This window comes from Daphnia carinata, chromosome 3, assembly GCF_022539665.2.
Source record: "Daphnia carinata strain CSIRO-1 chromosome 3, CSIRO_AGI_Dcar_HiC_V3, whole genome shotgun sequence".
Lineage (NCBI taxonomy): Eukaryota > Metazoa > Arthropoda > Branchiopoda > Diplostraca > Daphniidae > Daphnia > Daphnia carinata.
Genome location: NC_081333.1, coordinates 1,951,125 through 1,969,568, shown reverse-complemented (window position 1 = coordinate 1,969,568; position 18,444 = coordinate 1,951,125). Strand labels below are relative to the sequence as shown.

Here is an 18,444-nt window from a genome sequence, read left to right as displayed (position 1 = left end):
GGCGTATGATTTCATCCTCAGGGTAGGTCGAAGGAAGAAATAACTGTCGAATGGACCAGACAGTTGGCCGATAGCTCGGAGCGGATCAACTTCGTTCCATACAAAGTCTTCCGGAATTCCAAAAAAAAAAGAAGATGGACGAATTTTCGATGTTGGCAAGAATCCATGCGACCCTGGTCTGCACAGCTTTTTTTGAATACATTAAAAAGAAAAGGGCAAGAGCCACTCGAAAGGACATGGAAACACAAACAAACAGAAAGAAAAAAAAACACATTTTTCGTTTGCTTCTGCACGTATGTGGATATCGTCGTTCACGTTCCAGCGTTCGCTCCTCGGTCATCGTTTATTTTAGCTGCCGCTATATAATGCCGTTGGTTTTTTTTTTTTCTGACTCTCCTCTTTTTGTATTTAAAAAGCTGGCCGTTAAACAAATGCAATGTCGGTTCAAACACCAGGTCAGAATAGTTCAACGCATAACGTAAGGAAGTATCTAATTACACTTGCAGTGATACTGAACTCCAGTTGTTGATTTAACGACCGTTTACATTATCACGATATTTCGTGTTCACTTGTTTGTTTTTTCCCCGGCAATCAACGACTTTCCCCGAACATTTTTTTTCTTTTTCGCCAGTCATCAGTGACTTTAACCCGCAAAAATTACCTTTGAAATTGCTTAATCGTGAACGATAGGGCGCCAGTGGATTGAAAAGGCACGAGCTCGGGCCAAAACCCATCGATTGTAAACATTTTGGCCAGACACACAGCGCATTGCTTTGTAGTGTTGTATTGTGTAACTCGACAAAGGTTATGGTTATTCCTTTTTTTGCGCATCCTTTCGCAATGGCACGGCAACGTATGAATATGCTAATACGATGGCACACAAAGCCCGGTGAATTGTATAATTACATCGGAGTCATCATTCGTCCACTAGTTTCTCTTCAATGGCATCCCAGTCGATGTCGACCTAGTCCCCCAATGAATCGAAAAGATTTAATATGCACGGTCCATCTCAATGGAGATGAATGAATGAATTATCTCTTACTTTCTTGGCGTATTCGATGAATCGCGGAATCGTTTCGGTCCATCCGAATTGCTCGAGGTACTTGCGCCGGTAGGCGACCACCACGTCGATGTTGGAATCGTGCTTGACCGCTAGCTCAAGAGCTCTACAATTGGATTAAAAGTGGAGAGGAGAGATTGAAGAAAGAAATCGTTTAATTAATCCGGATGTTGGCAAAAAATAAAAAAAATTGAATAAAAAGAGGCGCAAACTAGGGGAGTGGTGGCCTACTTTTCGAACTGGAACAACTGCAAATTCAACATGATGGCTTTCAAAGGTAGCCCAGCCTGAAGGAGAATAGTTTCAGCTTCGGTGCGTCCGTTCTGCAAGAGCGCAGTCTCCGCCTTGATCATGGCCACGTTATTCATCTTCTATACTCTCAATTATATATAGAATTTTTTATTGTTTACAACTTGAGTGGGAAATGAGAAAAGGAAGAATCCGAGAATGCCATTACGGCGTAAAATGTCTTTACTTTGATAGCGTCAACGTAGAGGATCTTATCCGTCTCGCGGAGTGCTGCGAAAGCTACCTGGGCGGCGTCCAGCTGCTTATAATGCACCGCCATGGCCGCTAGGCAGACCCAAAGGATTTCCATCTTCATATTTTTGAAGAACGCAAAGTGATTGCAGAAGATCTTGCTGTGTTGGTTTTCAACAAATTGAAACGGGGTCACTTACTTTGATGGAACTGCAGAGTCGTTGGGCGCTTTCCCACTGGCCGTTCGAGACGAATTGCTGCAACTTGGATGGATAAGGCGACAGGTAGACGGGAAAGGCTAGCCCGTCTCCGCGTTGTAATGTAACTTGGTGGCCGACGAAACTTTGGATGGTAACGTGCTTGCCGTATTCTCTGATATCAATTTGCAAATGTTTAAACTGTTTTACCGCACACGGTGAGGAATAAAGTAGAAACGTACCGGATGTTTTGACGAATGGTGAACTTGTCGAGGAGTGCTGGATCATTGGGAACAGCTGGCGGATAAGGTACCACGCACAATTCTTCTTCTCTTATCATAACCAGCATGGAACAATCGCAATTCCAAGCGAACGACGTCACACCTCCAGCTGCCAAAATTCAAAAAAACGTTCAAGTCAGAAAACAAATTGCAAAATGAATTTCGCGTTTTGTGAGAGACAGCGCCATGACAGATCACCAAGATGCTTTGAAAAAAAAAACACTGAAATCATTCGTACCAATTTTCAGAGAAGAACGAAGTCTGTTTAATCCTGATGATAAAGACAGGAGGTAAAGATCGCGCACTGCGTCGGTGAAAGCTAAAAGCTGATCGCCCGTTGGTGAGCCAGGATCCAATTCCAATTTGGTCACCTGTCCGCTATGCACCAGTGGTTTGTCGCCGTACAACGGTTTACCAGTGCGATAGTGACAGCAATGGATCGATCTGCCATCAGTCGGGCTCCGGGCTGCTATCACTTCTTTGGCGGCAGTGACGTGATCCGCCGTCAGCGTCGCCAGCCTTTGATTAGAGATTCTCGGTGTCCCCTGCAGAGCTCCATCGTAGGAAAAGACGTATAGGATGCCGCAGTCCATGATTAAGAAATACCTGGGCCAAGTAGAAAGCGCCAGTGATAAAAGAATAGAGGATCATTCAATGAGTTTTAAGGAAAATTGATGTAACGAGACTAACTTTTCCGTTTGTTTGATGAACTGGGGGCATTTGTCTCGCAGGTCGACGGTAATCGGACTGTTCCATCCATTCTCTTTGTGAATGAAGCAATGAGTTTGGCTGACCAATAGAAGGTAGCCGTACTTGAATGACCACAGAATGACGTCGTCTCTAAATTCGAGTAACTCGACCGTTTCGTTGAAATGATCTCGCAGCTGGAGCGTGTTGGGCGCGAGCTTGGTCACGTTATAGCTGGCCCAACTGAGGCCCCTATGGGATTGATTTAACATTCATTAATATGTCGGGTAAAAAAAAATAAAAAATAGAAACTCGACTTCCAAATGATGGATAGCAGAATAGAACGCAATCTAGTTGTACACACCCTTTGACCAGATGGGATATCTGGATTCTTCCACTTGAATTCCCTGCCACCAGCTGGGATCCTTCCGGTGACCAACATACAGAAGAGATTCCATCACCGTCCATAGTTCCTTCAAGTATATCGCTCTGCCGATTGAGAATGCGAAACCGACAGACATTAAGAACAATGGAACTAATTAGTTTTTTTTTCTTTTTTGTCCTGGAAAAGAAGACTAGTAAGGCTGACGAAAAGGAAGTATTACCCCGTAGGCAGACGAAACACATACAGATGAGAAAGTAGTAAAGGCGCAGAAAGCTCCGTCAGGTGACCAAGCGATGGATGTAATCGGATAGAGTCGGGGGGCACTGTTGAACAACAGCTGTCCCAAGGCATCCCATATCTTGAAGTGGCAATCTTCACTACCGCTAGCGATTAGATTCGATATCGAACTCCAAGCCACAACGAGCACAACGCTGTCGTGCGCTTTCCATTGCAAGGTCTATTAATTCGTTGTATCATCGTTCAATCAATTCCTGGCATTCTTTTTTCTGAATTCAGCATTTTTGGTTTTTATGATGTTCGATAAATTTTCTACCGACCTTGCTATTGGCTGAAAAAGACTGGATAGTCATTATTTTGCCCGAAGAGTACAAGACGCCGGTGGAGAATGGCGACCAAACAGCTGAATAGATTGGCGAATCTGCTTGAGTGTGGGTACTTCTTAGCATGCCACTCCTAGACCAGATCTTGAGTTGGCCGTCTTCACCCGAAGTCAGCAAGCTAGTACCATCGTGATTCCACTTGGTATTCATCACTGCTCCTTTGTGAGCATCAATGACCCTCTCTGTACGCCCTGACTTGTGCATGATGTAGCATTTACCTATAATGTTTCGATCGCAGAGGTTAAGCGAAATGAGACGTGCTGACGGGAGTTTTTTATTTGTTACAGACCGTCAGATGTCCCGATGGCAAACATTTCGCTGGATCTTTTACGCTGATCCATGCTTTGTTGGCTGATATTCATGCAGTCTATATCTAAGATATGCGAGCCCTTGTTTATAGTAATTGTCTTAATGGAACTATCCTTTGCGATGCCATCCCAGGAATGGATTTTGAGGTCATCACTGTTGTTACAGAGTGCGTTAGAGAGATATGCAATTGGCAGTCTCGAGATTAAAATGTGCTATTGCTATAATTCACCTGCACGTGAAGTATTCGATTTGAGAATTCCATTCGATGAACAAAATATTATCGAGGGCGGTGGGTGATAAAGCTGCTCTGTCGTAAAAGTGCATTTCTGTAGCGCTAAGGCAAGCGTTTCTGTTTGTTTTTGGTTTGTTATTAAGTCTTGTTTGAAATGGGTTGTTATGGGTTACCATTCTTTGCAACTACAACTTCTGCTACTAGATGTCGCTAGGTGTTGATGACCTGGAGGAATTTTCAGAAGCTGCTGTTTAGCAGTACCTTCGGTCAAGCTGAGCTTTTCTTGCAAGCTTGCGAAAAAGGTCGTTCACGAATAATAGCTGTAAACGTCGTGTTACTATGTTTGTGTTTTAAAAAATGAGTTTTTCAAGTGATGAAGTAAATTTCCTGGTGTACCGATACCTGCAAGAATCTGGTAAGGATAACATGTTGGGCTGGAAAGCGGCTTGTCAACTGAAAGATCATTTAGAGAAGTTCGTTTTAAGTATTATTTACGCCAAGTGCATTCAACACTCGTTGGTTTTAAACAGGTTTTCAGCACTCTGCCTACACATTTGGTATTGAGTCTCATATATCTCAGTCCAACATCAATGGAGCTTTGGTCCCGCCAGCAGCTCTGCTCTCCATCATCCAGAAGGGCTTACAGTACACTGAAGCTGAAATCAGTGTGGGAGATGTGAGTTGTTTTTTTTAAATTAAAATTTGCTGATAATAATTCTAACTTCTGCTTGTATTAAGGATGGTTCTGAACGACCCATGGAAAGCTTATCACTCATTGATGCAGTGATGCCTGATGTTGTTGCAAGTCGTCAACAACAGCTACAGAACAACCAGAAGCCACAAGTGGTAAAAACAGAGCCAACAAATTCCAATGGAGATGAACCAATGCATTCCTACCGTAGGATAGCCAACATTTCTTTATCAACTTCTACCAATTTATTTCCCTTCTAAATTTTTCATACTAGCTAATCCCAATGAAGGCAGAGAAGAGGAAACAGGTGTTGAAATACCAGCCAGCAAATCAACTGTTTTACGTGGACATGAATCAGAAGTTTTTATCTGTGCCTGGAATCCTACTACAGATTTACTGGCCTCTGGTTCTGGAGATAGTACTGCCAGGATTTGGAATATGAATGACAACTCATCTTCACCAACACAACTTGTGCTTAGGCATTGCATTCAAAAAGGTGGAACTGAAGTTCCAAGCAACAAAGATGTCACATCACTTGATTGGAATGTATTCACAAGATAGTAATTTTAACTAATAGTGTCAGTGCTAAAAAAAATTTTTTTATTTTTGTTTTAGTGTGACGGAACACTACTTGCAACTGGCTCGTACGACGGCTATGCGCGCATTTGGACTACTGACGGAAGATTGGCCAGCACTTTAGGGCAGCACAAAGGACCTATTTTTGCGCTGAAGTGGAATAAGAAAGGCAACTATATTCTCAGTGCTGGAGTGGATAAGGTATAGCCAGGGCCTCAATTTCGCTTTTGGATCTTTTTAATAATCATCTCAATCTTCAATAGACAACCATTATTTGGGACGCCTCAACGGGTCAGTGCACACAGCAATTTGCCTTCCATTCCGCCCCGGCTCTTGACGTTGATTGGCAATCGAATGTTAGTTTTGCTTCATGCTCCACTGATCAATGCATTCATGTCTGTAAGCTGGGCAGTGACAAGCCAACGAAATCCTTCCAAGGACATACGGTAATTCAGTTCGAATTTTTTCAAACTTTACATTTAGATAACTTTTTTTCTTGTCATTCAGAATGAAGTAAATGCCATTAAGTGGGACCCTCAAGGCAATCTTTTAGCTTCCTGTTCGGATGATATGACGCTCAAGGTAATTCTCGATTACTTTACCGCCAAATGTGTCTAGTATTTTCTATAACTTGTTTGCAACCATGATTTATAGATATGGTCAATGAAACAAGATACCTGTGTGCATGATTTGCAAGCTCACAACAAAGAAATCTACACGATTAAATGGAGTCCCACTGGTCCTGGAACGAATAATCCAAACATGAATTTAATTCTGGCCAGTGCTTCGTTCGACTCCACAGTTCGTCTCTGGGACGTAGAGCGTGGATTATGTATTCATACACTAACGAAGCACACCGAGCCAGTGTACAGTGTCGCATTTTCTCCGGATGGGAAGTATTTGGCATCTGGTAGCTTCGATAAATGTGTGCACATCTGGTCTACCCAGGTACGTAAGAGTTTTAAGTTAACATTGACCGGATTATACTTACACGTCCAAATTTTTAGTCGGGTCAGTTGTTACACAGCTACAAAGGGACTGGAGGTATTTTTGAAGTTTGCTGGAATTCTCGTGGCGATAAAGTTGGTGCAAGTGCTTCAGATGGAAGTGTAAGTTGCAATTCAACTTTTAAAGTTTACCTTACTAATACGTGTCTTTTGTTAGGTTTTTGTCTTGGATTTACGGAAGTAATTGTCACTTCTCACCGCATTTTCCGATTCCAGATTATTTTCATGATTATTACACATGAAGGTTCATTAAATCATTGTATCATTAAGGCAAAATAAAAAATTCGAATTTCAATAATTTTATCTAATTGATATTTTTTGGCACAGAACGCTGCGGTCGTTTAAGATGTAATTTCAAGGATTTGACACCGGTGTTGTAGATTTAAAAAAACAACAAAAGTATTTCTTTCGCGAATTGTTCACCGTTTATTTGCAAACAATCACATGCGTAGTACAGTTAGTACAAGCGCTGAGGGACTCCCATGGTGGTCTTAATGTGAATAGAACGAACATTCTGCCAATGTTTCTTCAACAGTGATACTAAGAAGTTGATTGACAAGTGGATGTTTTGGGCCAAATCATCAGCGGACATTTTTACGTGTCCAACAGCAACACACAGGCACAAGACCTACAAGGAAAATGTTACTTTTTCCCTTTAGAACAGAAAACTGATCGGGGTTTTAATACCTTCTTCATCTGGAACTTGATGGTAGCCTTAACTTCCTCAACTTTCTGAACCATGGAGTCAGAGTGGGTCAGAGGACCAGGGAACTTGCCAGCCTTGTTCAATCCAGGGCCCAACAAACGGGGAATCTGCTTGATGAGTGCTTCACTGGCAAGGAAGGCATCATACCTCTTGGCTGTTGAATAAACAAAAGAATGATTATGTGGACAATTTAAATCTACTTAAAAATTCGTACCCAACTGCTTGACAAGTTTCTTGTTCTTGTTCAATTTCTTCAAGGCCTCAGCATCCATGGATGGGAGGTTGTTGGCCTTGGCTTCATCACAATGCTGTTGATCTCCAAGAATGCATACTTGCATAGCCGGGCGAGGGATGTGCTTGAGCCTAAAAAATTTTGATTAGTAAGTTCAATCCTACATAAATTTGATACCCAAGTCCATTCCAAATACCAATTGCAAGGAAATAAACCTTGCATATTTTTGGAAATTGACTTGAATCAAATTCCTCCCCACATGTTTAAAATGACCCTGGGTGGGGGTCACCGTCAGACACAAGTGTCCAACTCCCCAACAATGTGGGTTTGAAGTTCTTACTTGACAGTGCCAGAGAAACGCTTGTCCTTTTGGGGATCGTAGTTCTTCAAACCGAATTGGATTTCCACTGTTTCAAGGAAACCCCTCTTCTTCTCCTTGGACTGTGTCAAGATGGTATTGACAGCCTCGTACAGCGTATCACGCGATACCTTGGACCTATGTTAAAATAAAAGATTTTATCTCACGATCTGGGTAGCCATAATTACGAACGTGTAAACTAGGCTTGACTTGTTGGCTCAAGTAAGAACTTGTGAGGAGCCTTTTAACATGACATGAAAAGAAAACCAAAACAATCCAGCTACAGATTAATAGCTCATTTAATGGACAATTTGATAAGGACAAAATGACTACTTCAAGTAAAAAGATGCTATATATTTTGAGAGATTTAACTTACGACATGTTTCTATTTGATGTGGGTCCCTGGAAGGAATGCTCCCCAATGAAGGAATTGTAAGCTGTTGTCGGATCACTTTATCTCCTTCTCCTCCTCGTCTCGATGGCCGGTGCGATGCCAAATTCACAATTTGTAAATTCATATAATCAAACAAAAAATATTTTACTACAAAACTATACAATATAAGGTAAAAATTTTATTAATAGGAGATTTGTAATAACTTTTTAATCGCCAAAAACATTTAAACTTGAAAATCCAAAGTTCCAAACTGAAAGTAAAGGCAAACGGGAAGAAGCAGTATCAGCGTGAAAATGTAAAGGCGCCCAGCGGGTGAATTTTTAAACAAAAAAGCAACTTATTACGCAGTACCGGCGCAGAAAAGCTGTTGTCTTATCTTTAGGCAGATAAATGTCAATTTTCACAGCTATTGCCCGGAGCACACCGCCAAATTCTGTTCTATTCTTTTGTGCGCTGAGATCTACGCATTTCAGACGAATAGAGAGAATGAGTGACGTGTTTGTCCCCATATCTGAGACGAAACATCTCACTTCAGGTATACTATTCTTTAATTAATATACTTTCCATCATCATTAAAAACTATGTAGGATTTGTGACTATGGTTTGGTTATAGGTTCTACATGTCCTGTTATAACACCAGGCCTAATGCGATTGTATAGCATGAAATTTTGTCCATATGCCCAAAGGACCCGACTAGTGCTAGCAGCCAAGAGAATTCCGTAAAAATAAGCTTTTGTTCAATAATCAGAAACCTGTCTCATGTTGTCCATTCGTTTCTAGAAATGAAGTTGTGAACATTAACTTAGTCACAAAACCGGACTGGTTTTTTCAGAAAAACCCACTTGGAAAAGTCCCATGCCTAGAATTTGATGGAAAAGTGATATTTGAGAGCGTAATCACTGCTGCTTATCTTGATGAAGTCTATCCAAGTCCTTATTTGCTAAATAGTACTGATCCATTTCGTAAGGCACAAGACAGGATTTTAATTGAAATGTTCAATGTGGTAATTAAAGCTTAGAGATACTTCCATTTTCGTGTTTAAAAGTTTATTTTTTGGTTTTCACTTAGGTTAATGGTAACTTATACAAACTGTACCGCGCAAAATTAGATGTTGAAGATTCTTGGAAAAGGCCCATTGATGGTATCCAGAAGGGTTTAAAAATTTTTGACGAAGAACTGATGAAGAGAGACATCAAATTCTTTGGAGGTGATGATGAACGTAATATCTTAACGGTGTGTTTTTTAGAAGAAGCTTTGAATATAGGTGACAATCCTGGTATGGTGGATTACATGATTTGGCCATGGATGGAGAGATTGCCCATATTGCCTATACTGAGCCAAGAAAAGTTCATAGTCGAAATGGAAAACTTCCCGAATCTGGTAAGGTATTTTCCCAATATAAAAATATGGACGTAAAGTATATATATATATATATATATATATATATTATTTATTATTATTTATTATTATTTATTATTATTTATTATTATTTATTATTATTTATTATTATTTATTATTATTTATTATTATTTATTATATATATATACAGTATATATATAATATATATATGTATATGAATATATATGTATATGAAAATGCGTAACGATGCAGGTATCTACTATTTCGATATTATTCATTCTAGGCAACATGGATTAGTGACATGAAAAAAGACAGCGCTGTCAAGGAAAGCTATATTTCTCCGGAAAATCATGCAAGGTTCATTACAGGATTTCTTTCAGGCAATCCCGACTACGACATGGAAATAAATTGATCAACAATCCCCTTAATATTTATTCAGCTCGAAAACTGAATAAATTGTAACTGAATAGCTCTATAGTTGGTTTGTCAAAGAAAACATTGTCTGAGCTAGGAGTCGTCCCTGCTGATAAAAAAATTCAAATGCTTTTCTTATTTCCCGTGGGCTGCTTTGCTAATTGTAGTTTTGACTTCTACGGCCACAGCTTCTAAAAAAGGTAATAAGTCGCATTAAACTACCCACAGAAGTACGAAAAACTTAAAGATTGAAAAATTAATGATTAAAATATGTATGAAAAAGCGGAATACGAAAGGAAGATGGAAGGGGAGGCTATGGTAATTACTTCAGGATAGGTAACACAAGTTTTACTTTTGTAACTTACCTATATGTGCACCCGTAATGGTACGAATCTAAAAATTTTTCAGGTTAAATTCAAACTATGAGCTACCAAAGGGCTTAAGATGCAAAGCACAAATTACGGAAGTGTTATGCTGCCCCCGCGAGTGAAGCACACGATGCAAGAGGGGCATTGTTCACATTGCTCTCATGTCAATGAATGAAAGTTCTCGAGTTCCTATGAAAGGTCGTGTCGCATGCCCACTCTTGCGTGGACGTTATGGCGGTGGCAAAACTGCTGGATGACTCAAGAGCGGTTTGGTATGACGGCGGCTCAATTTGCCGGGATCACGCTGATCGACCATCTGTGAACACCGATTACGAAGCAGTCCTGGTGCAACGTTTTCCAATCAATATCGGGCCTGGCGTGGTCACGCAGCACCTGTTAGCAGGTCGTACGGTCTACAACCCTGGCGTAGTGGAATGAGATATCTTTGAGTGAATTATGATATTAAAGGAGAAGCAGAGTAGCGTTCACGCTAAGGGTGTTATAGCCAATTCCAAGATGAATCATGATTTTACCATTTCTGAGAAGTGGATTGTGGTGTGCCTGTACGCAAAGTAACATTATTATCCATCAGAATAATCGCAGTATAGCGTTACGTGATCACCTTTCAGAGGTAATTGTTGAGATATCTGAAAGCAACCGGAATCAGATTTAAGTTGTGCACATATTTCTGTTTTCATTAGGTGATAGTCCGATGAGCAATAAGTGTTGCTGTAATTTATCACTAGAGGACACTATCACTGTAGATTCTTTCTCATGATGGCAGCACTTTTCTAAACGTTTATCGCTAGATGGCATTAGTTTTCTATGTGTAAATGCGTAGGAACTCTTTGTCCGCTGGCTGCCTAATAGGTGGCATTGCTTGGTTCTGCTGGTGCCGTTACCCAACTGTAGACAGGATCATGTGTTAGTTTTGTTTTATCTAGATAGATGGCTCTTGGTATAACAATGCGTTTTACCCAAAATAAAAATAAAAAAGATTGGTCTTTTATTCTGTTTTACTGCTATCGTCATCTAACGGTCAGGTCTCTAGCTAATTCTCTACATACACTGATCGAAAAAATTTTAAGCCAGACTAGATAAGCCCGACTTTCTGTTTTTTACGGTTAATTCAAAAAGTAGAAGCCTGATATGAAAACATGCCCCATTTTCGTGATCAGCGATCAATTTCAAATCGAAGTAATGTATTTTTAATGAAATCTAGGATTTGAAGAAAATGGGAGAAATGAGAAAGCTACAGCCTTCTCACTTTTTCAATTTTGGCAAAATTTTAGATTTCGCTTTAAATACATGGTTTCGATGCAGAATTGAACGGGCATCACGAATGTGAGAGTTGTTTTTCTCCTGGGGCTCATAGTTTTTGAATAAAACGTAAAAAACGGTAAAAGTTGGGTTTAAAAATAAACCCGCGCTTATATTGTCGGGCTTAAAATTTTTTCCTGTTAAAAAATAGTAGCATTAAATCTAGATAACTATAGATGATTCTGATTCAAGATTAACCAAGGAACACGAAAATGGGATTTGTTTTTACGTAGAATTTATAGTTTTGGAGTAATCTAAAATATAAAATTAGTGTGTGTGCGAATCGAAACCATTACTAGCGCGCCAGTACGCTACAGCGCTAGCGTGAAACATCAAACTTCTATGATTATTCAAAAACAATAAACTCTACGTAAAAACAAATTTCATTTTCGTGTTCCTTGTTAAATTTTTAATCAGAATCATATATAGTTAACTAGATTTAATGATATTATTTTTTAATAGGAAAAAATTTTAAGCCCGACAATATAAAACCCGACTTCCTGCTGTAGCGCGCTAGCGCTGTAGCGTACTGGCGCGCTAGCATTGCGTTAAATATTCCGTGTATTTAAAACATGATCAACTTAATTTTAAAAATAGCAATTTTCCCGGAATCAGCATTCAATTTTCTGTATACCCTGTAATATTCAACCAATTTCGATGAGTGTCACTTTTTTGAGAAAAAAATTTTAAGCCCGACCGAGAAAAGTCGGGCTTATTTAGTCGGGCTTATTTAGTCGGGCTTAAAAAGATTTTCTGTCAGTGTGTGTAGAGAATTAACTAGAAATATGACCGGTAGATGGCGATAGCAGTTAAACAAAAAAAAGTCCAAGATTTTTAATTTTTATTTTCGTTAACGGATTATTATGGCAATCCGTTTTACATAAAAAAAAAAAAAAAAATGGCGGAAAAAAAATAAAAAATCGCGCTTTTTTCTTTATTTCCGACACGTAGCCATCTACCGCTCAGACTCGTTATTACTGGCGTAGGCAATTTCAGTCCATTGGATGCCATTCGCAGTTAGTTCATTACCGTGGATGGAGAATAACGCGTGGCTGAAGGAACAATTGAAAAATGGATAAGATAATAAAACAAAAGGATGGTAATATAAACATTATTATATTGGTTTTCAATTATTAATTATTGTTTATTAGATCAAATTATGAAGCTGCAGGCCCAATTATTGGAACAACACAAAATATTAGATAACAGCAAAGCTAAGGATGGTAAGGCCTAATACGTAATGATTCTATTTATTTGCTTTTATTCATTTGTGTTTTGTAGCTCAAATTTTGAGTCTACAAGCTCAGCTAGGGCAAAAGAACAAATTGGAACGGAACAGTTTCCAAACAGTGAAGGAGGTTTTTCAAAACTCTTCCCTAACTGAACGTGAGGATGAATTGGCATTAGGCGAACACAGTCAGGTACCTAAACTTTTCAAATAAGAATTCAAAATAAGTATAGAATTTTAACAAACAATTATTTATTGTTTAGTTATTCAGTCCACCACCTGACAGTGTGTTAAATTTAAATTCTGTTCGTGCTGCACTAAAAGAATTGTTAGTAATAAGTCCATGCAGCGAAGGAAGTGAACAATTGTGGGACCGTATTTGGGCTGAAAATGGGTGTGGTACGGAAACCCAGAAATAGCATGAGTTCAACATAAAACATGAATTAGGTACTTTTCGGTTTTTTGTCTATCGAAAAAGTATTTTTAATGCTATTATTTTGCATTCACAGAATTTTAGTGGGGGATCAAGTCAAGTCTGGAAGTGTTACAGGATGGAAGAGTGAGCCTACAGTTGAAAAACACTGAAAGTGCATTACCATTAAGATATGAGGTAAAGTAATAGAGTATGCAAATTGTCTAATGAGAAGTACCATCTTGTGTGAATGAATCCTTTATAGTTCTGTCACAACTAGAAGCCTCAAATAATTCTGCTTCTCTTGCTAAAGAACAACTTGTCCTTTACGTTCAGAGTGTTGGTGAAGCTGGGTACTTAAATGGCCCTAAAGATGTTTCATTTCGTTGGCATTGCAGCGATGAACATCATACATGGACTTTTTAGGTATGAAAGGAATTTTCTTGAAAATTTTTTGAATTTATGACAAAGCATTTCTCCTGCTTTTTGCCAACCATGTCTAATCTATAAAAAAAAAATTATCCAATAGGAAAGGATTTTCAGCATACTGGGAACACAACTATCAACAATGCAACATTCTAGGGGTGCTATTTTATCATTCAAGAGCCTTATACAATGATATTTATCTGCAATTTGTATGGCCTTTCCCAAGCTTCTGCCAGAAGTTGAATCTATAAGTCATGTAAGTCACATGAGCAACAATTGAGATGCTTAATGGTGTTGTTTTTCTATTCTCAGCATAGGTTAATAGTAACATTGGATCTGAAAAGATTCTTGGTTGGGGCAAGACACTGAATAAATTGTAATGATTGAATGGATGACATGACATTTTATACTTAATTTGGATTCCCGAGACGGTATCTTATATTTAAAAAATTGAAGTGCATATCTGGGCTCCCTTCCTTTCCGTAGCCCCGTTTCCCCTTGACTCGTAATAAGCCCGTAGGGGGTCATGCCCCTACTGTACGGTATATATAAAAATAACATATACCGAGGTTTGGAGGGCTCTGGCCGGAAAGGGGACGTGGGGGTCCGCTTAGTCCGATGATGTGTTCACGGAGGGCGACGTGGCAACCCACAAATCCGAACTAAAGGTTAATCGCTCCTGTAAAAATGTTCCAAATCTTCAGCTCTTCTTCCGGCTTCTCTTAGCCAATCACCGGGTAATCTCCCCGGTGGGTCAACAAGGCAGTGTCTCCCCCTGCCTGGGTTGACGGCAACTTTTGAAAGGGCTATTATGCCTTTTTAAAGTTGCAAAAATAATTGTAATATGCAGAGAATTGTCAATAAAATTTTTTTTTATAAAATATTTTTTGCAAAATTTGTTTCTTTCGTTGTATTTCTGTGTTCACACATTACATTTATCAACTTTTTTCTTTTTGTTTTGCTTTATTTGTTTTTGTCACCTTTGATGGTAAGCTTTGTTTCCATTGGTTTATCGTTTATCTGTAAGTATTCAATTATTATTTATTACACTCTTTGAATTCTTCAACTTACATTTAAGGAGCAACGTGTAATATCTGGATATTTTTTGAAGTAATTTTGTATTTTGTTTTACTCGTATGGGAACCGATACCCAGACATTCAGCGTGCAACGCCGATGCTCTAACATTAAGCCACGAGATATATCTAAATAGTTTATTATCGCATATCATATGTTATCGTCTAGGATGTTTATGCAGTCTTTCACAACTATATGTTTATCTTTCTATTGCATTCATAATGTTCCTAGCTCTGCGGAAGAGCCTTTAGCTGCGACACCTGTTACCCTGGGTTCAAACCTCAGTAAATGTGTAAAAATGAAGTAGAATAAATGTAGAAGAGTATATTGCGGAATTGCATTTCAGTTTTATTCTAAGTGTAAATGCAAGTCCACAAGTGACTAGAGAAAAGCCAACTTGACGTCATATGATTCATGGCTCATTGGTAGAGCATCGGCGCGGTATACCGAACATCCAGGGTCCGATCCCTGGATAATAATAGAATACTTACAGATAAACGATAAACCAATGGAAACATGCTTACCATCAAAGGTGACAAAAACAAATAAAGCAAAGCAAAATAAATAAAAGTTCATAATTGTAATGTGTGAACACAGCTAACACAGACAATGAAAGAAACAAATTTTGCAAAAAATTTTTTATAAAAAAATTTTATTGACAATTCTCTGCATATTACAATTATTTTTGCAACTTTAAAAAGGCACAATAGCCCTTTCAAAAGTTGCCGTCAACCCAGGCAGGGGGAGACACTGCCTTGTTGACCCACCGGGGAGATTACCCGGTGATTGGCTAAGAGAAGCCGGAAGAAGAGCTGAAGATTTGGAACATTTTTACAGGAGCGATTAACCTTTAGTTCGGATTTGTGGGTTGCCACGTCGCCCTCCGTGAACACATCATCGGACTAAGCGGACCCCCACGTCCCCTTTCCGGCCAGAGCCCTCCAAACCTCGGTATATGTTATTTTTATATATACCGTACAGTAGGGGCATGACCCCCTACGGGCTTATTACGAGTCAAGGGGAAACGGGGCTACGGAAAGGAAGGGAGCCCAGATATGCACTTCAATTTTTTAAATATAAGATACCGTCTCGGGAATCCAAATTAAGTATAAAATGTCATGTCATCCATTCAATCATTACAATTTATTCAGTGTCTTGCCCCAACCAAGAATCTTTTCAGATCCAATGTTACTATTAACCTATGCTGAGAATAGAAAAACAACACCATTAAGCATCTCAATTGTTGCTCATGTGACTTACATGACTTATAGATTCAACTTCTGGCAGAAGCTTGGGAAAGGCCATACAAATTGCAGATAAATATCATTGTATAAGGCTCTTGAATGATAAAATGCACCCCTAGAATGTTGCATTGTTGATAGTTGTGTTCCCAGTATGCTGAAAATCCTTTCCTATTGGATAATTTTTTTTTTATAGATTAGACATGGTTGGCAAAAAGCAGGAGAAATGCTTTGTCATAAATTCAAAAAATTTTCAAGAAAATTCCTTTCATACCTAAAAAGTCCATGTATGATGTTCATCGCTGCAATGCCAACGAAATGAAACATCTTTAGGGCCATTTAAGTACCCAGCTTCACCAACACTCTGAACGTAAAGGACAAGTTGTTCTTTAGCAAGAGAAGCAGAATTATTTGAGGCTTCTAGTTGTGACAGAACTATAAAGGATTCATTCACACAAGATGGTACTTCTCATTAGACAATTTGCATACTCTATTACTTTACCTCATATCTTAATGGTAATGCACTTTCAGTGTTTTTCAACTGTAGGCTCACTCTTCCATCCTGTAACACTTCCAGACTTGACTTGATCCCCCACTAAAATTCTGTGAATGCAAAATAATAGCATTAAAAATACTTTTTCGATAGACAAAAAACCGAAAAGTACCTAATTCATGTTTTATGTTGAACTCATGCTATTTCTGGGTTTCCGTACCACACCCATTTTCAGCCCAAATACGGTCCCACAATTGTTCACTTCCTTCGCTGCATGGACTTATTACTAACAATTCTTTTAGTGCAGCACGAACAGAATTTAAATTTAACACACTGTCAGGTGGTGGACTGAATAACTAAACAATAAATAATTGTTTGTTAAAATTCTATACTTATTTTGAATTCTTATTTGAAAAGTTTAGGTACCTGACTGTGTTCGCCTAATGCCAATTCATCCTCACGTTCAGTTAGGGAAGAGTTTTGAAAAACCTCCTTCACTGTTTGGAAACTGTTCCGTTCCAATTTGTTCTTTTGCCCTAGCTGAGCTTGTAGACTCAAAATTTGAGCTACAAAACACAAATGAATAAAAGCAAATAAATAGAATCATTACGTATTAGGCCTTACCATCCTTAGCTTTGCTGTTATCTAATATTTTGTGTTGTTCCAATAATTGGGCCTGCAGCTTCATAATTTGATCTAATAAACAATAATTAATAATTGAAAACCAATATAATAATGTTTATATTACCATCCTTTTGTTTTATTATCTTATCCATTTTTCAATTGTTCCTTCAGCCACGCGTTATTCTCCATCCACGGTAATGAACTAACTGCGAATGGCATCCAATGGACTGAAATTGCCTACGCCAGTAATAACGAGTCTGAGCGGTAGATGGCTACGTGTCGGAAATAAAGAAAAAAGCGCGATTTTTTTTTTTTTTTATCAGCCATTATCCAGCCATTCCACTTCTAGGGATATTACCCTATTTAGTGGGATTTAAGGAAAATTTTTGGAATCTAGGGTGCAGTTATGGAAATCTAGAGTTTCCGGGATTATCCAGGGCCTATTTAATTTTCTGGGGATTTCTCGGGATTTTGAGATTTTTGGCCAAACCGCTGTTGCTTTTGGCGCTTCTATGGAACCTCAAAAGTAAAATGTTCCTCAATAAGAGCCACCAAGCGGACAATGGTGAACGGTACGCTTTTCAGAAAGTAACACTGACTAGGATACACCACGAACTCCATTTGATCCTCCAAACGTCTGTGCCAAACATATCGCACGCCGAATTTTTTAAGACTCAAGTCTCCGACTGAATTTCTGACAAGCACTTGACCCAATTGCAAAAGCTGGGGAGAGTTCCTTGAATATATACGTAGGAATTACGAATCTATTTTGTTCAACCATGATGAACAATTTGTTGTTGAGACATGATGAACCCGTGGCCTCTCACACAATTTTGTTATCTAGGTGAGCAACACACTGTTCATTGGGAAACGCTGTGATTCTCTTGAGGCTTTATAACGTTGAAAGTTCGATGACAATTATTTTTGGAAAAAACCATATCTTTATTGCTTAACTAAACAAATATGATGGGGCAATCCGATGGTTTTATTTCCATAGCCAATTTAAATTTTTCTGGTAACTTGTTTGGCTTTGACGGGCACTGGTTAATTTCTTTAAAAATGTGTTCGATTTAATACTGTTCTAAAATAAATAAAATGGGTTATTTTATTTTATTTTTTTTACATTTATAAAAATAATAAAATTTTTTTTGAAGCGCGTCTATAAGAACCGAACACGGACAGTCGACGTATGATCTCAGTGCTATACCACAGCGCCCTTCCACAGCGCGACACCACTATTAGTCACATATTATATAGCTCCGGTATTAG

At 38.8% G+C, this 18,444-nt stretch overlaps 5 protein-coding genes and 2 long non-coding RNA genes across 9 annotated transcripts in view; 4 read left to right on the top strand and 3 right to left on the bottom strand.

The window, feature by feature from the left end:
- LOC130693704 (neprilysin-4-like) overlaps nucleotides 1-18,444 on the top strand; it is a 47,593-nt gene that overhangs the window by 7,539 nt on the left and 21,610 nt on the right. The window lies entirely within an intron of this gene.
- On the bottom strand, nucleotides 809-4,362 carry LOC130693765 (intraflagellar transport protein 80 homolog). The gene is made up of 13 exons (XM_057516969.2): nucleotides 4,249-4,362; nucleotides 4,000-4,172; nucleotides 3,648-3,928; nucleotides 3,311-3,547; nucleotides 3,070-3,194; nucleotides 2,709-2,957; nucleotides 2,257-2,624; nucleotides 1,980-2,127; nucleotides 1,741-1,912; nucleotides 1,536-1,658; nucleotides 1,292-1,431; nucleotides 1,043-1,166; nucleotides 809-964 (listed from the first exon to the last, which is right to left on the bottom strand). Exons 1-13 carry the CDS (start codon nucleotides 4,341-4,343, stop codon nucleotides 917-919), a joined length of 2,283 nt encoding a protein of 760 aa, XP_057372952.1. The 5' UTR covers nucleotides 4,344-4,362; the 3' UTR covers nucleotides 809-916.
- On the top strand, nucleotides 4,509-6,823 carry LOC130693720 (F-box-like/WD repeat-containing protein TBL1XR1). Of its 2 annotated transcripts, none has more exons than XM_059494731.1 (10): nucleotides 4,509-4,666; nucleotides 4,782-4,927; nucleotides 4,990-5,149; nucleotides 5,232-5,488; nucleotides 5,558-5,719; nucleotides 5,782-5,964; nucleotides 6,026-6,100; nucleotides 6,173-6,466; nucleotides 6,526-6,627; nucleotides 6,683-6,823. In XM_059494731.1, the coding sequence occupies exons 1-10, from the start codon at nucleotides 4,609-4,611 to the stop codon at nucleotides 6,707-6,709; spliced, it is 1,464 nt and encodes a 487-aa protein (XP_059350714.1). In that variant the 5' UTR covers nucleotides 4,509-4,608; the 3' UTR covers nucleotides 6,710-6,823. The 2 variants fall into 2 exon arrangements, with proteins under 2 accessions (XP_059350714.1, XP_057372895.1); XM_057516912.2 differs by having other exon boundaries at nucleotides 5,217-5,488.
- On the bottom strand, nucleotides 6,928-17,981 carry LOC130693753 (large ribosomal subunit protein uL1-like). Of its 2 annotated transcripts, none has more exons than XM_059494703.1 (5): nucleotides 17,977-17,981; nucleotides 7,804-7,959; nucleotides 7,446-7,594; nucleotides 7,213-7,385; nucleotides 6,928-7,153 (listed from the first exon to the last, which is right to left on the bottom strand). In XM_059494703.1, the coding sequence occupies exons 1-5, from the start codon at nucleotides 17,979-17,981 to the stop codon at nucleotides 6,983-6,985; spliced, it is 654 nt and encodes a 217-aa protein (XP_059350686.1). In that variant the 3' UTR covers nucleotides 6,928-6,982. The 2 variants fall into 2 exon arrangements, with proteins under 2 accessions (XP_059350686.1, XP_059350685.1); XM_059494702.1 differs by lacking the exon at nucleotides 17,977-17,981 and adding an exon at nucleotides 8,198-8,324.
- Nucleotides 8,509-10,043, top strand: LOC130693737 (pyrimidodiazepine synthase-like). The gene is made up of 6 exons (XM_057516929.2): nucleotides 8,509-8,750; nucleotides 8,829-8,934; nucleotides 8,996-9,218; nucleotides 9,284-9,422; nucleotides 9,480-9,595; nucleotides 9,858-10,043. Exons 1-6 carry the CDS (start codon nucleotides 8,606-8,608, stop codon nucleotides 9,984-9,986), a joined length of 858 nt encoding a protein of 285 aa, XP_057372912.1. The 5' UTR covers nucleotides 8,509-8,605; the 3' UTR covers nucleotides 9,987-10,043.
- On the top strand, nucleotides 12,834-13,986 carry LOC130693757 (uncharacterized). The gene is made up of 4 exons (XR_009420712.1): nucleotides 12,834-13,097; nucleotides 13,168-13,351; nucleotides 13,414-13,742; nucleotides 13,846-13,986. It is a non-coding gene; the product is annotated as an uncharacterized LOC130693757 (long non-coding RNA).
- LOC132087853 (uncharacterized) lies at nucleotides 16,176-17,241 on the bottom strand. The gene is made up of 4 exons (XR_009420713.1): nucleotides 16,978-17,241; nucleotides 16,724-16,907; nucleotides 16,333-16,661; nucleotides 16,176-16,229 (listed from the first exon to the last, which is right to left on the bottom strand). It is a non-coding gene; the product is annotated as an uncharacterized LOC132087853 (long non-coding RNA).